This window comes from Sturnira hondurensis, unplaced genomic scaffold (genome assembly GCF_014824575.4).
Source record: "Sturnira hondurensis isolate 20B ecotype Veracruz unplaced genomic scaffold, ASM1482457v3 Scaffold0002840, whole genome shotgun sequence".
NCBI classification, from domain to species: domain Eukaryota; kingdom Metazoa; phylum Chordata; class Mammalia; order Chiroptera; family Phyllostomidae; genus Sturnira; species Sturnira hondurensis.
In genome coordinates this window covers 8,812,135-8,828,712 of record NW_028075471.1, presented here as the reverse complement: position 1 = coordinate 8,828,712, position 16,578 = coordinate 8,812,135, and the positions used below count along the sequence as shown (strand labels likewise).

The window sequence follows — 16,578 nt, the reverse complement described above, 5'->3', positions numbered from 1 at the left end:
TCAAAGAATTAATTCAACATTAACTAATTTGCATGACCCAAAGCCACACTGCAAATCACTTTCTTCCCATTGTAAAACTAGATGACCTTTTAAAAGACTGTACCCCCACAATCAGGCCCAAAATTTTCCAAATACCATGATATGACCTAAATAGACAATAGTAAAAGAAACTTCTTTTTTTGTTAACTACTTCAGACACATTTAACATAGTATAGTATTCACTAATCAGTTGAGTATTTTCATGTCAGGTAATGACTTACAGTAAGGTACATTATTAGTTGGTTAAGGAGAGAAAATTTATTTTTGCTCATGTTGCAGGCAATGTAAAAACATCAAGTACTCTGTAAATTAATTGAAAATATAATAATTAACAATAGAAAAAGTGAAATATCATTTATATATTTATTTATTTGGAGGTCATTAACAAAATCTCTGCAGTGCTTCTTATTCAAAGCAGCTGTCTTAAAAAGAATAATAAAAATTAACTTTGAAGTATACATCGCATGTTTATCCCCTTGGGTATATTGCCATAGCAGTTTTTAATTCAAGGTTTCTGCAGGATTCACTATGACCCTTTATAGCTTCTGAAGCAGCCATCCTCTTTTGGCCATGCAAGTTAGCTTGATTTAGTCAAAGGACCATGAAGGAATTAAGTTGATTCTCAAGGGCAGCAGACATGGTAGGACCAGTCTTTTGCTTGTTGAGTGGATCTCGGGAAGGGCACAACATCCCCTGGTTACTTGATCATGACAAGAAAAACTCTTCTAGAAAAATCTGTAAACAGCCAGCTGCCATCAATCATTGTCATTTCTTTATTTCATGTCTTCTGATGAGGTTGACTACTGTCATTGTTCGTTATTGTCCAAACCATACATTCACTCTTGTACTGTCAAGCAGATATGACAAGTACACATTTTCTATATAAGAAAGATACAAAGTCACCTTTTAATTTGCAGTTTGGGTTCACAAAGACTTTAAAGTTACATTAGCTATTCTCTTGCCTCTAGCATCCATCAGGAGTAACAGCAGCCATAGCTGTACGCTGAATTTCAGTGATGAAACAGCTACCTCTAGCTTATTATAAAAGGGATCATTAAAGAAAGAAGTCTCTCTCAAACAATTTATTAATACAGTTATAATTATTTGCAACAGCAGAATTTCTTTTTCTCTAGTCTACAAAAACTCCCAAAATGTAACATTACAAAATAAAATGAGAGACTGAATTTTTGTCTTCACTCTCTTAGCTCTTAGATAATAGAAAATCCTCAATAAAATAAAAATTTGAAACCTATATTATTCTCCCCAAGAAAAGTACATTGGTTTGGTAGACCTTATTGCAAACTTATCTAAGAATTTTTATATCTGAAAAAGATCACATAACTATGCTTGTTATTAAGACAAGAAATCATGAAAATATTATATATATTTTCCATTGCGAAGGGGAAAAAGAAAAGAATATGAAATATGACTTAAGCCCATCAAACATCATGATCAATTAAAGAACAACATAAATGGTAGGATGGTCAGTTGAGGATATCACTTGAATTTTAATGAAGTAGATTAAATGAGAATACAAAACTACATAAATGTAGAACTTTAGGAACTGATATTTTCCCAACATTCCTTAAATGCCCAACCAAAACAGTTTCTGAGCAAACTTGGATTAAAGGTTTTTGTTAGTTTCCACTTGAAAGTGTACCTGCCTCCCATTAGTCTGTGTGTCCATCAGCATACTTTTGCGTCATGGACACCATTGACAGTACATTAAGTTTTTAATGTAGTTAAGTACCAATATCAGCTTTATCCATCTAAGTTTAGTCTGAAGTTAGTTTCCTATGCCCATGCTATGAAGGACTTCAAAATCTTTCTGCAGTTAGCCCCCAGAACTAAAACAAGTAGCATCGTTTGAAAGATGCATTGAGTTATGTCCCAGCTATAGAGCCTATCCAATCATATTGCCCATTTCAGGACCTTTGGAGCTCTTGCAGACCACACAGAACTTAGGAGCAGTTCATTCAGGTGTGGAAAAGGTAAAGAGCAAAGATTGAAGTCAATTCTTAAAATGAAGTAGTCAGTCCTTGATTTCTAATAATAATAATAATAATAGAGAGCATTGGTATGCATCTCCCTAAAGCAAGCAATAATCCAAACATAATTGGAGTTTTAAGCAGCCACTTGACTCTCCTAATTCTATTTTGCTCACCCTAGTGTTAAAATTCATTTTCATTCTGTTGACACATGCCAAACATTGGCAAAGGAAATGATCCCAAGGTATCCTGAATTCAATAATTAACTTTCTCATACTTTAGCTCTAGGCTATTTTCCCCTTGCTAATGTCAACATTAGAGTTTTCTTTTTTTTTTTTTTTTAATCAACCCAAACCAGTTGTTTGTAGAGAGGGGAATGGAGTTGCAAAGAGCATTTAATTTCTAATGTTTGGCACTGTAGAGGAACAGACTGGGACAGTGCAAGGATGACTATATGGTGTTGCTTGGGAAGCACCCACAAGTTCTTTGAAACAGAATTTGGAACAGCTGGACCACTGCAGTGTTTTATTTTAAAATAGACAACATATGTAATGCATATGGTCCTAGACATGTATGGAGACACAGGCAGACAATCTGAATGGTATCCAAAGACACCTGCACCTAGAATTCTGTTTCCTTCTCTAAGATTTTTTTCTCCTAAGAGCACATGTTCCCACTTTGGGATTTGCAAGATGCCATCTGAATCCCCATGTGTGTGACTCCTTAATAAAGTCAGTGGGAAGTTTTCTGGGATGGAGGTGTCAGAGTAAGTCCATTAATAAACACCTTCTAAGGACCTGGCTCCTCTGGGAGCCAGAAAGGGAAGCAACAGATCAGAAACTTACCCTCAAGGAACATATTATCAAATACCTAGGGATTTTAATTGTCTGTGAGTCCACGGAGAAATTGGAACATAACCCAGCAAAAAACACAAAGGACATAGAGATCGGCTATATGGGAGCAAAGGAGAAGCATCAAGCTGAGCAATTCGAAAGGACTCCCAGCTTCCTGGCAACAGTGTGGTTTCAGGAACAACCTATAACTAATGTAAGCTATAAATTCGGAGACATCCTTCACTCTCTAAGAACATTAAACAATCTGGCTTTGAGAGCACTAAGAAGCCGGTGCATTCATTCATAGGCACAGTTTACTGAGCACTTACCTGTGCCAGGCGCCTAGGTGGCTTAGCGCTATTTCTCATTAGGTCCCCTCAGCCCTCTGAAGGTAGACTCAAACACTATTTTCAGCTTACAAATGAGGAAAATGAGACTCAGAAATACTAATCAACCTGACTCACATCACATACCTAGTAAAGGCAGAGGTAGCCTCAAAGGCAGTCTTTGTGATCTCCTAAGCCCACCCACTTCACCACCTATTATTTTAGCTCCAGTAAACTTGTCCCCATTGAATTTAGTATATCAACATTCCATGAAAGGAAAAAATAGAAAATACTTGGTGAAGAAGTGAATTTATTTATTTTGTTGAAATAAATTTATTACAGTAATACATGTGTACCAGGTATTGTTCTAGTTTCTAGGAATATCATAGGTAACAACAAAAATCCCTGCTCAAATGGAGTTTAAAAATCAAATCTCTTCAACTGATACCTTAAAATAGTATTCCCGGCCTCCACTCCTCTTCCTTTTTCTGAATACAATAAGCTCAATGAAAATCTCAAAGATGCCAATGAGAGCTAGCCACCCTTTTAAGCACTCGAGTTGTTGGAAGCATTGAGATAAGGAGCCTAATTCTGAGTAAATGGTGATTTTACTCAGAATGGTGTAAGCAAAATCCAGGGGCTTTTTCTTTTACTTGCTAGAAATACCTACCACACGAAGTTTCACCTCACGCGTATAGAAGGTGTGCAAGGGTTCTTAAGGATAATCAAGGGAAAGTGGCAGCAGAAAGGGAACTGAAAGCTCAGCTCATTTTACACACAAGGGAACTGAGGCTCAGAGAGAGAACAACTCAGCCAGCATCCTACAGCTATTTTGAAACAGAGCTCAAACTAGAATCCAAACCTCCAAATCCATTACAGGCAAATTCTACATGCGGACCCAGAGAGAAAAAAAATGAAGATGGGAAAATTAATCTATATGTTGATAGGGTTACTTTTTCAAAAGGAAAACAGGCTAAAGCCTATTTTTCAGTAAGCCAGCTTTGAAACATAAGTAAAACCAAAAATGTTCTTTAGATGTACTCCAAGCCAAGAACTGGCAGGGTGAAGATGTATTGTGATGGACTAGGGAGGCGGAGAGTGGTTCTGAATCCAGGTCCCTGCGAAGGAGCCAAGTCTTTTTTTCAGATCTGTTTCCTGAGTGGGCAGCAGGCAAAATAGTTCATCACAAAGTTTTCAAGAGGTTCAACGCAAAAAGAAAGAGTAAGAGACTCGAAACATGTGCTATATTTTTAACAGCCACAAAAGAGACCCCTTCTCTTTGAGCTAAATGACCAGTGGCACCATCATAATTGAAGAGCAATAAAATAGGAGAGCCAAACTGGCAAAGGGCCTGGCCCATTTATCAGCCTGCAGCCTCTTCTGAGAAATCTGAGAGCAAGGAGCTGGTGCTAAGCAAAATACCTCATCTATCTGTTCAGTTGGGGAGACACAGGGTGTTGGATGCCACAGGATGAGCAATTCCTGTGCCCCACTGTTAGTTTTCTCCTCAATTAAATTGACCTGGGACTAACAGAAGGCAGGTGAGAGGGCAGAATCTGTCCTGAGGTACACGAGATGCCATCTGGATTGCAGGAGTGCTATTTGCCTGGGGGACCTAAAGTTAGGAGCACCTTTAAGATGCTTAACTTGTCTTGGGCCAGAGGAGTCATACACAGTCTGTCTTGGGCCAGAGGGGACATACCAAGACACACACCTGGAAGCAGCTAACTTTTTTCCCCAGCACCAACTTCCTGGCCACCTCTTTTACCAGCCAATCAAAGGAGAAATGTAGACCAAACAACAAAACAAAAGAATCCTCCTAAATGAAGCACCTAACCTCAAAATTTTTAATCACTTTTTATTGTTTGAAAGCACTCCCTTAAATACAAATCTGAGGTAAATAACACAGTAAAGGGTATTCTTTCAGATTCTCTAATATAATTATGCATGTGTGATATCCCTTCTGAAAGCTTATGTTTAACCGTCCAAATGAAACAATTTGGCTATTAAAATACTCATTCTTCAATTTGCCTTCTGGAAACTGTTGCATCTGTGTGTCTTGGGCAAAAACAAAACATCCTGTTCAAACACTGACCACTTGCTGCTTTTATGAAAAATTACTAAAAATTCAAAAATTCTAACAAAAGGGCATAAATCTAACATACCATATATTTATATTTAAATGATACACAAAATCAATAGTGTGAGAAAAATATCATCTTAAAGTCACACTGCTCTCATAACCCAATTTTCCAGCCACTCCCCAAGCATGGGAGGGGAAAAAAACTAACTGGGATGGAGGCCATGTATGAGAATATTATCCCAAAACCCTCTCAACTCAGAAATTGATTTTCCCTGTGTCCTGACAGCATTTCTGGTCCCTGGCAGGTCCCTGTCTTCTAGAAGAATATTGCATGTAAGGGAATGAATAAACTCTGATTTGATCTGATATAAGATTCTTTTCCTTCAGTCTGCATTTCAGGAGAGTGAACAAATATGAGGTGGAGTGAGCCAATTCGTTTAATGTTTAGAACCCTCATTCCTGCCTCTTAAGGATTTGCTTGAAATCTCTGAGTTATTTTGCTGATTGAGTATAGAGTATTTTAGTTACACATATTGAGATTAATTAGTTAGCCCTTAGGAGGTTTTGCTTACAGCCTTCACCCTGTAAGGAAAAGTGTGAATACATCGAGATTATTAATTCACAATAAATGGCAGCTCAGAGCCCTTGCTGAGTAAATTTGTTTGTCTCTTTCATAAGCTTTGCTAACTGAGTAAGCACACTGGAAGGCAATGTCCTCAGCTATCACAAACTGAATTCCCAGTTAACTTATTTACCAGGTTTCAATAAAAATCTTTTGTTATTATTTTTTTAATTTTGGAGTGTGGGGACCCAAACCTTTTGTGAAACAAAATTGGCAATGGGGCCTTGGAAGAGGTGGATACAAATATTGTCACTTGGCTAAAAATCAGCTTAACCCTTTTCCAGATAATCCCAATAATTGTAGAGAAATTGCTCTAGACATAACCACTGGAATGGCAGAATCTATTAAAAACCTAAAAAGCTAAATATGCTTTTATAAGCAAAGATCCAATCTGCTTTCAGTGTTTGATGAAATGCAGGCGAAGTTACGGTTGTGTGCTTAGATTTTAAAGAACGGCATAAAGGCACTGGAGTTGTGATCATTTGATAAACATGTTGATGCCAATATATTATTGCCGAAATGCAATAAACTCACCAGTAAGTGATGCAAGTTGACAATGGGAGGTAAAAAGAATAACTTAGGGATGTTGGTGGGAGGCAATGGGTAACAGCTAATGTTCATAATGTCTAGTGAATTCCTATGTATTTGAAATGTCAAAGAAAATGTGATGTGTTTCTCTAAATTGTGTCTCTCTCTACATGTATAAACGAACAGACGCAGATAGAGCTCAAAAGCATGGCATGGATGAATTTATCTCGTCCAACCCCTGTAACTTTGACCACGCTTCCCTCTTTGAGATGGTGCAACGCCTTACTCTGGATCACAGACTTAATGATTCCTATTCTTGCCTGGCAAGTATATTCTTTGGTCTAAAACAATTTAAACATGATAACATTTTTTAAATGAAATATTTTTTACCTTTATGCTAGAAGCTCTTTTCTCCATTATAAAGCCCCTTTAACAATTCTAAATGGGTTCTTGATTTCCTGAGTTGAGATAGTTTTCCTTACCAAAGACAGAACACCGAGCACAAGGAAGTTATCAGTAGGCAGGATCCAATTCCCCAGCCTCCCTATCTGAGCTTCCCCCTTTTCAGCTGCTACATGAGAAATATTCCCAAGAGGGTAATCAAGTTTGGCATCTGCTTGCAGAGAACTTGTAAAAATTGACTCGGTTTCTGAGACTTTCCGATCCCCCTCCCTCCCCATCCCAGATGATAAGACCCTGTGCTCCTCTCTCAGAAATGAATGTGTTCTTTTCATTTATTTTTGAAGCATTAAAATAATTTTAAAATAAACTTCATTTCACTCTTCATAAGCTAAACTGTTTCGTTTTGCTTGGGTGGCTTCATTTTCTTAATAGTATTTAAAGCATTATGACCCTTTGGGGGAATTTTAATGGTGGTTTAGGCTTTTGGAAGTCCAGCTCTCCAGCAAGATCATATTTTTTGCAATCCTATTTTAAGCCCAGATTTAATCCATTTAAATTCAAGGGACAACTATTATGTCTTTATTGGATTTCTGAAGACACATTTGGAGCTTTATACTATCAAAATAAGATGCCTCAAAAAGGCTCGATTTATTTTCTTTTGCAACCCATTTATTACTACATTTTTAAAGATAAATATTATTAATCTCACTTTATAAATAGAAAAAGAGAGGAGAAATGATAAAATGACTTTATACAGAAGCCTCATCCCTGCTTGCAAGATTAATATATCTGCACATCATTGATATGATATATTTCACTAAGGTTTACATATTATTGATATTAACAAATACAATGAAAATTTGTTTCGGGGGGGTGGGCTGGGAGTAAAAGACAGAAAACTGTACTTAAACAACAATTAAATTAAAAAAAGAAAATGTTTCTTTTTTAAGTGACATGGCTATATCCTAAATCTATTCCAACTTATTTTTATTTTAAATTCCTTCTTTTCTTCTGTACCAGAAGCCAAAATGTTAAAAATATTTTGATATTATTTTTAGATAAAATAGTAGTAGATAAAATAATCTGAAAATCAAAGCGGGGTTATGTGGAATAATTTAATTAGCTGTATCTCATAAAAGATTTATTGATTATCTCAGGTTTGGAATCACTTTACCAGAAGAATCTGAACTTTGCCAGTTTGGAAAGGAACACATCATTTTGACTTTAAAAAAAAAACGAAGAAGAAAAAAGCATACCTTGCATTGCAAGGCAGTTTTTCTCTAATGTGTTTCCTACAATTACATGATTACTTGTGTAATTATAAATTGCATATGTGAAGCTTGTAAGAATGTGCCTCTGAACTTAACTCATTCCTCTTTATGTATAATTTTTATTCTCTTAAAAATTTCTTGAGGTGTACTATTTTCAAAATGTTTTTTACATCATTTTTAAAAAACATTTTATTTTTTCACTGGGAAATTCATTACTCAGGAGACTTAATTTTTAAAAAAAAAAACAGAAATAAAATTTTAAAGCGGTGTCCTATTAGTTACGTATAGGCTTTAAAATATGCTCCGAAATCCAAAATTAATTATAAATAGCATAAAATAGTTGCCTTCTCCATTTGTATACCTGTTTCTATTAATCACCATTCCAAAGTTTCAGAAAATAACAGCAATTAAAAGTCCTTATCTGCTGCCACTATATATTCCATATTCTCATTATTACAATCTTTTTTTTCCCGTTAGTTTTGGAGACCAACCAGCAGGGATACATAAATTTTTCTGTGTCTTCGACTGAGTTCCTAATTGATATTTCTTCAACTCTTTTCAAAGCAGCTATTTTGGCATCTACAAAAGACTTGGTGTCATCTGAGTCGTAGAAAATATATTTTAATCTTTCACAGCAGTGTTGTTTCTAAGATTTAGCATTTGGGGTAGCAGATGGAGTGGCAAAGAAGTTGCCTATAGGGGCAGCCCACTGCCTCAACTACTCTCCCGCCCTCTGCAGTAACTTATAATTTGAAATAGGAAAGATGCCGTCTCCCGTTGGATGCATTGCTGAGCTGCATGTTGTCAATCGAAGATTCTTCAAATCACTGATACATGATGAGAGGTTGCAGAGGCCTTCCTTGCTGCAGTTCTGTGGCCTCTACCTGCCCCCAGTCATTTCCTCCTTTTATGTTTTCTCTTCCAAAACACAACAGTATTCAAAAGGTGACCCAGAGAAGACCCTCAGAGTAAAATTAAATTTTTGTGTAAAGCAATCCTAAAATCCAGGCTTACAAAGTGCCCCTTGAATTGCTTTATTTCTTGCTTCAGAAAGGTACTGAGACCAAAAGAAGTCAGTCATTGGATTTCAGACTTGGCCCAAGGGTGGCCTTGAGTGGCAAGTCACTTGACCTTTCTGAGCATCTGTTTTAAATGTATGTGGAGGCAGAAATTTCTCTCCCATGGTGCCTCCCAACATGCTCAGAATCAGAGATTACAAGTGGGTTCTCTTTTATAGAAGAGTTTTGTCAGGTTGTATAGCAAGCCAATACATAAGAAGAAAATAAATAATTACCAGAGGGGAATAATTTTTTTTAAATGCTAAACCAGGGCACAGAAGCTCCTCTCAGTTTAATTGAACCATATCTGACTCACAACTTGAAAACTTAGTATGTTTTTCTTTTTGGAAAATTATATTATCTTCATTATAATTTTTTCAATGACAGCTTATAGTCAATATTATTTTGTATTAGTTGCAGATATACAGCATCGCAGTTAGACAATTATTTATTTTACAGAGTGATCCCACACCCTGATATTTTAAGTACTCACCTGGCATCATATATAGTTATTACAATATTATTGATAATATTTCTTTCAGATTTGTGCTTCCATAGCAAAATGATTTATGAAATCTTGATATGTATGTAAACCAAACATAGTATTTCTTAATGCTCCAAAGTAAAACAAAACAAAACAAAACCCGGAAGAGTTGGAATAAGGCAGAGCTGAGTTTGAGTCCTGCCTATGTTTTATATTGTCTCTGAGTCACTTAATAGCCCTGATTTCCATTTCCTTGCCTATGAAATGACTTCACGAGGTTGGTATGGAGCTCAACTGAAAGTTCTTTGTCCAGTATAAAGCACTACACCAATTTAAGGCATTAATGTTATTATTTTTTCTTATCAGTAATGAAGACTTTGCCCTGCGTCCACTCCAACACTTTTTAAGGTGTACAGTTCAGTGTTTAACAAGTGGGGGAGACTCTCTTTGTAATTGTGCTTTCTGCTCATCCAGACTCCAGCACTTACAGCTCTGGAATTCTAGGGAAATTTCATATTCTCTCTGAGCACAATTTTCCTGTCCATCAAACAGGAATAAAAGTACCTACCTCATGGGGCTGTTAGGGGAATTACACCAGGTAGCACACACTTATTTGTTTAGCACAGTGGCTGGCACTTAATAAGCAATCAGTAAGGCTTAGCTCTGGCTATTTTACCCCCTCCTCCACTCACTCCCAGTTCTTACAGCCCTCTGAATAAAAACCTGTATTTAAAAGAAACCCTCTCCTTTATTCCTCAAACAGGGTTGGTTCAGTCCTGGCCAGGTGTTTGTACTAGATGAGTATTGTGCCCGCAATGGAGTCCGGGGGTGTCACCGACATCTGTGCTACCTCAGAGACTTGCTTGAACGGGCGGAAAATGGAGCCATGATCGACCCCACCCTCCTTCACTATAGCTTTGCCTTCTGTGCATCTCACGTCCATGGAAACAGGTAAGCCCCTGTCCCGAGGTACTCCTCAAAACAATTTCTGTATGGTGTATATCTGGTCCGGCTTTTAGGTTCATCTCTCTTTCTATCCCCATTCCCTCAGTAGTACACACAGACAGAGACACACATATACACAGGTCACATGAAGAGCATGAAGGTCTAACATAGTTTCTTCTCTATTCAAGAGACTTACAGGAAATGGTGAATGGAACTTCAAGAATGGGTCTGAAATTAGAACAATCTAGATTTAAATCATGGCTTCTTCACTTGCTAGCCATAACCTTGATGGTAATTAAATCCTCTGTGCCAGTTTTCTCATCTGTAAACAGGAATGATAGTGTCCTACTAAGGTTGTTGAGAGGATGCAAGTGAACATAAAGGGCTTAGCACAATGCCTGGGATATAACAAGAGCTTAATAAATGTTTGCCTTTATTATTATTATTATTATTATTATTATTATTATTATTATTATTTCCATAGGTTTTTAATGATTACCAACTGAGTGTTAGGCACTCTGGTATACACTCCTAATACATGGTGAACAAAAACTGAACACCAAACAAAGACAGAGGTACATAGAGAATGGTGCTCCAAGAAAAAGGAATAAAACTCCATGATATCCTTGAGTAAAGGAACGAGACTCAGATGAGGTGGCAGGTCAGTGGGCAGGGCCTCCCTGAGGAAGTGGTGCTGGGGCTGAGAAGTGGAGCAAGATAGGAGCTGCGTGGCTCCAAGCAAAAGCTGCAACTTGTACAAATGCCTTGCAAAGAGACGAAGCCAAGTCCACTTCAAGAGCTAAAACAACCTAAGTGAAGCTGAAGGGCAAAGATAATCATAACACTCTTAGTATAACTAAGAGAACCTGGAGGAATTTCAGAGATCACAGTGTAATCAATCCACTCATTTTATAGGTTGTTTTTTTTGTTTGTTTGTTTTTTTGACAAGACAGACGCCAATTCTTCTAACTCTGTACTAAGTACCCTCTTCCTTTAGATGTTGCCTAGCTCCTGGAAGAAAAGATCCAAATTCTGAATAATGCAAAACAGCAAATAATGTAAGAATACTACCATTTAGCTCTGAAGACATAGAATAAATTTCAACATTGCCACAGCCAGTTTACTATCCCAATATATGTAGCCTCACATTGCTGTAAAGACAAGCCTGTATTATCCCAGACCACCCTATCCAATAGCCAGGGAAGGCATACACAGGGAAAACCTAGTGGCTTCAGAAACCCAGTCTGTGATGAAAAAGTTGCTGCTCTGGGGAAAATCATGTGGAAGAGAATCCAGAGTTGACTGAATTTATTTTAGATTTGAACTATATTAGCCATCTTCATCTTTGCAATCTATATAACTCTGAAGTGTCTATGTGATTTGTACTGTGCTTTTCTTTTCTTTAGCAGTGGTAGAGTTTGTGAAATGCAACTTTAGCATTTAGGGTTAGATAACAATAGCATCATCGGTTTGATTATTTAATCAAGAATAGGGCTCTCATCATTTTCCATTATTATCAGGTTCAGTAGCCCAACACATGACCCTTTATTTTTACAAAAGATATTCGTGAAAACTCTGATACCTGAGAAGTATCTGTTTATAATTCTGCTTTTCATAAATATGTACACTTTGATGACTATCTGTTACAGCCTCTTGGACTGAATTCTTTAAAGAGGGAGAGAGAAGTTGCATTATATTCTCTGGGTTGTCACACTGTATTCTACATATGTTACTGAATAAGAAAGTGTTATAAAATAATGAAGTGTTTTTGTAAACTCCCTAGTAAACATCATCATGAATTATGATACACATTGTCTGGGTTTCATATTGTAAGACTGCCACTTGATTCACAGTTAGGTTTATACATCTTGTCATGGAAACAGTTTTGGATTTCTTATTTTCTTTTCAGTTCTGATTTTCCTTATGCAAGTTTGCATCTTTTTTTCTGCTTATTATTTTAGCTTGAATTCATTTGCTCTTGCTATTTGATGCATCCTTCTTTTTATTTCTTTTGTCTGTTCATGTGTATGTGTGTGCTCTTGATTCTCTCATGGCTGGCCACACTCTGTGCATGCCCCATGCCACACCCCCTCTCCAAAGTCAACAAATGCATGTGTACCTTAGTGGGCTGCCACAAAATACAGACCCTGAAGGGAGCAAAACTCCCTCCCCATCTGAATCAGAAGCTAAAAAAGATACAAAAAAGGAATCTAAAAGAAGAAAAGATTTCAAAACTCAGGCAAATCCAGAGCCCAAAAGGTAAGAAGCTACATGTGTATTGGCTTGTGTTTTGCAATGTCTGTGACCTTCCCCTACCCCCTCATCCACATCACAACCTCTGCCTTAGCAAACAGCAAACTTTTGTATTTCTGAAGTCTCTGTTTCTTCAAAGGTTTTCAAAAGTGCACTTTAAAATGATCCTAGCAGTGGGTAAATACCGTGTATTAGAACTGAATTCAAGTCAGGGGTTTAGTGACTCTTAAAACATGTTCCTATTTTTAAAAACTAATTGAGCAATATATAAACAGAATCGTGAGTCAGATTACTTTTTTAGTGGCATCTAGTTAGGGGCCACTAAATATCTGCTACCTTATCAAGTCATTCATAATGAGCAGCCTATGCTTTATAATTTTGAAATGATGTTTCAGGAACAAATCCAATTTGCTGGTATAAGGTGGATCTATACACGTATAGCAACTCTAATATTTTTAGGAAACCCTCCTCAGTTCCACATTTATCTCATGAAAGAAATCAACTTTCAAATAATGATTTATAATAAAGTTACAAAATAAAGCATATCACTAAATCAATGACTCTTAGTAGAATTGTGTATATAATAAGCTCACCAGGAAGGTACTTTTAACTTTAAAATTGTGTTTATCCTCTCCCATTTCCTATGACCTTTAGTGATACTTTTTGTGAATTCATAAAATGGCAAATTGGTGGCTTCTTCCCCCTTATAAACCAGGTTTACAGTTATTTTCTGTGTTACCCATGTGTCCTTCTTCACCCTCCCTACCATCCCTAAATTAATACTGATACTTAACAAAAAATTTTTGTTGCATTTTTGGAACTGATGTTATAACCCCAGGTTGGCATTGCCAAGCCACACAATCTTTGTAAGCAGATACGGTTTATGCTTCAGTAAGAATTTATCCACTGGAATATTCCTAAGTTCTGAAATATATACAGTTCATGTGCAGGAATGACAATATACAGAATGACAATGCCAACTTTCACTTCCTAGAACATGTGGCAAGCTGTTAGTTGGTGTATGCAGGTCCAATAGCAAAGGTCAAAGAAAGCCCTGCTTCTACGTGGACACCCATCTTCTGAACTTACTATAAGGATGGAGATGAAGTAGAGTTTCCATGCATGCTTCCCTGTGAGGGTCAGAATGCAAGGCAACAGTAGCTTGCAGCCAAGTAAGAAAGTGGCTTGAGAATATTGCAGATGCCTGAAGGAAGACTGGCTGCTGTCCAAGGTGCTGCTTTTGGAGTGCTCGGTATTAAAACAGAACAGAGAGTAAATGATCACACTTGATGGAGCCTAACCTAGATCCTGTGCCATGAAAAACCATCCCAAAGGATCTTGAGTGGTACTTTGAGAGGCTTATGTGTGTTGTAGGTTCTATGTTTGCATGAAGAAGAGAACATAATGTTAAGTATCAGTTGTGTAGCATTCTGCAGTTTACAAAGCACTTTTATATACTCTGTCTCATTTGCTATATAATATCCTTAATTCAACTACTTTTACATTCATTTTGCAGATGATTAAACTGAATGTCTGCTCACTGAAGTGGCAAACCTAGACATTCTAAGTCTAAAACTCTTCATCTTTGCATATATCAGAACTGTACACAGATTCTAAACATTTGATTATTAAAGCCTGTTCTGTGTAAATCTAGGATTATTGTACCTCCTTCCTGTGACTTAGTTTTCTCATCTGTAAAATTTTCACATAGAATTATAGCATTAGTAATATTCTATCAACTGCTAACATCATTTTTATGGGTTAAAATAGCAAATGGAATAGTAGCACATTGCCAGATTTCACAAATAAAGTTTAATTAAAATAAAGACAAATGCTGTCATTTAATAATACTTCCCACATTCAAGGTAGTGTGTAAAGTGCTATTTTACATATATTATTATATTTTGTTCTTATTACATCCCCATCAGTATTATTATTACCTTCATCTAACAGATAAGGAGTTTGTGGCTCAGTTAAGTTCAGTCACTTACAGCAAATAAGTGTGTGGGCCTAATGCAAACTGCTGGCTTTGAGCTTGCATTTGTAAACTCTCTGCCTTACTGCCTGCCTACCACTAGCACTTGTGTACAGTGTGAGATGCCAAATTCAGCCATTTTACATGAGTTTAAACATTCCAAATGAGACAGTCATATGAATTAATTAAACAGTTTTCCATTTTTGTCCTAAAAATGTCCAAAATCAATTTGGCCCTCCTGATAATGTTGACCTGGTGGAGAAAGCCAGAATGTACTTGAAATTCTAGATCACCCAAGGAAGTATCTTCTCTGAACAAGATCAGTAGCTGTTGGTGCTGGCAAACCATTTTCCTAACCTCTTTCACCAGGATGAACATTATTTGCCTAAGAAGGAGTTCATGAGTCATGGACACAAATGGCCTTTTAACTGGTTTAACTGAACAATAAAGCCCATTTCTATCATCACTTCATGACCAGCTTCTGATTGGATAACAAGTTTCTTTTCACCTAATTACTGACTTTTTATTCATTAATAACTCAGCAACCCCCAAGGTAGAGGCAGAGCTCTGGCCTACCTCAGCTGGAAACCATTAGTGAGTGCTCCAGTGCTGATGCACAGTTTCTACCACCTTTCTGGAAGTGCATGTCACATCTCTGTGAAAAACTATGCCTATGTGAATCATGAACATTTAATCCAAGAGGCATGTCTGATCAATCAGTAAGATGTTTGCTCTTCATCATTTCATGCACTGGAAGATGTGAAACTGTCCACAGGTTTGGCATCTTAGAATGGTTGTCCTTGACTAGGGGTGATCTTTTCTCTTGGGACATTTGGAATGTCTAGAGACATGTTTTATTATTACACTGGAGGAGGTAGAGACCAGGGGTGTTTTTAAATATCCTACAATGAACAGGAGAGACCCCTGCAAACAAAACTCGACAAAACAAACGGCCAGGTAATAGGTTGAAAGTTTTCCTTTTTACTTGGACTTTTGTGTCTTTTACAGAGATTTGTTCTGTGTGTAAAGGCAGAAGAGCTGCCACCACTGATTTTCAACTTCTGCAATGGTTCTCGCACTCTAGTCTACATATAAATCTTATGGAGAATACTAGGTCCCGTTCTAAAAAAAAATTTGATTCATCAAGTCTTAGATGGAGTCAGGCCCCTGCAGTTTTAATCAGTCCCTTCTAGGTAATTAATTCTAAGGTACTTGGTCTTCAGAGCCCATTGTTTTAAGGCCTTGGTTGCAAACTTGGCTGTACATTGAATGACTTGGGGAGCCTAAAAATGCTGACACATTAGCCCCACATGCAGAGGTTCTGGTTTGATTAATCTGGAATATGGCCTAAACATCATGTTTTTTTAAATGTTCTCAAGTGACTCCTATTAGTAGCAATGTTTAAGAACCACGGACTGAGGAACAGTAGTTTGGACCAGCTCTTTAAAACTGAACCAACCCATTTTCTCTGGGAGGGAAAAGGGAAATGTACGTTCAGCTGGTTGCATTTGGTGATCATAAAATCCACAGATGTACATTGCTGTATCTTCTAATTTTTAAATCGACTCCTAAGGTTGCAGTACTTAATTTTCACCATAATATTTTTAGTATTCTTTCTAGATGGCATTTAGATTAACGTCACTTTGGTCACTGTCCCACAGGGACAAGGCAATCAAACAGCTCCTATGATTGCACGTTGTGTCAATGTTCCTTGGATCCCTCTAATATTGGGTTGGGAAATTTTTCTCATTTACATTATTATTTAACATTT

At 37.0% G+C, this 16,578-nt stretch overlaps 1 protein-coding gene across 30 annotated transcripts in view; it reads left to right on the top strand.

The window, feature by feature from the left end:
• Positions 1 to 16,578, top strand: part of CADPS (calcium dependent secretion activator) — a 473,884-nt gene that overhangs the window by 331,884 nt on the left and 125,422 nt on the right. For 17 of the 30 annotated variants that reach the window (XM_037040838.1, XM_037040841.1, XM_037040843.1 and 14 more), the window contains 3 exons: positions 6,606 to 6,742; positions 10,398 to 10,585; positions 12,680 to 12,838. In XM_037040838.1, the coding sequence (XP_036896733.1) occupies positions 6,606 to 6,742; positions 10,398 to 10,585; positions 12,680 to 12,838 (484 nt within the window). The remainder of the gene's footprint in view (positions 1 to 6,605; positions 6,743 to 10,397; positions 10,586 to 12,679; positions 12,839 to 16,578) is intronic. The other 13 variants (XM_037040858.1, XM_037040852.1, XM_037040850.1 and 10 more) reach the window with 1 other exon arrangement.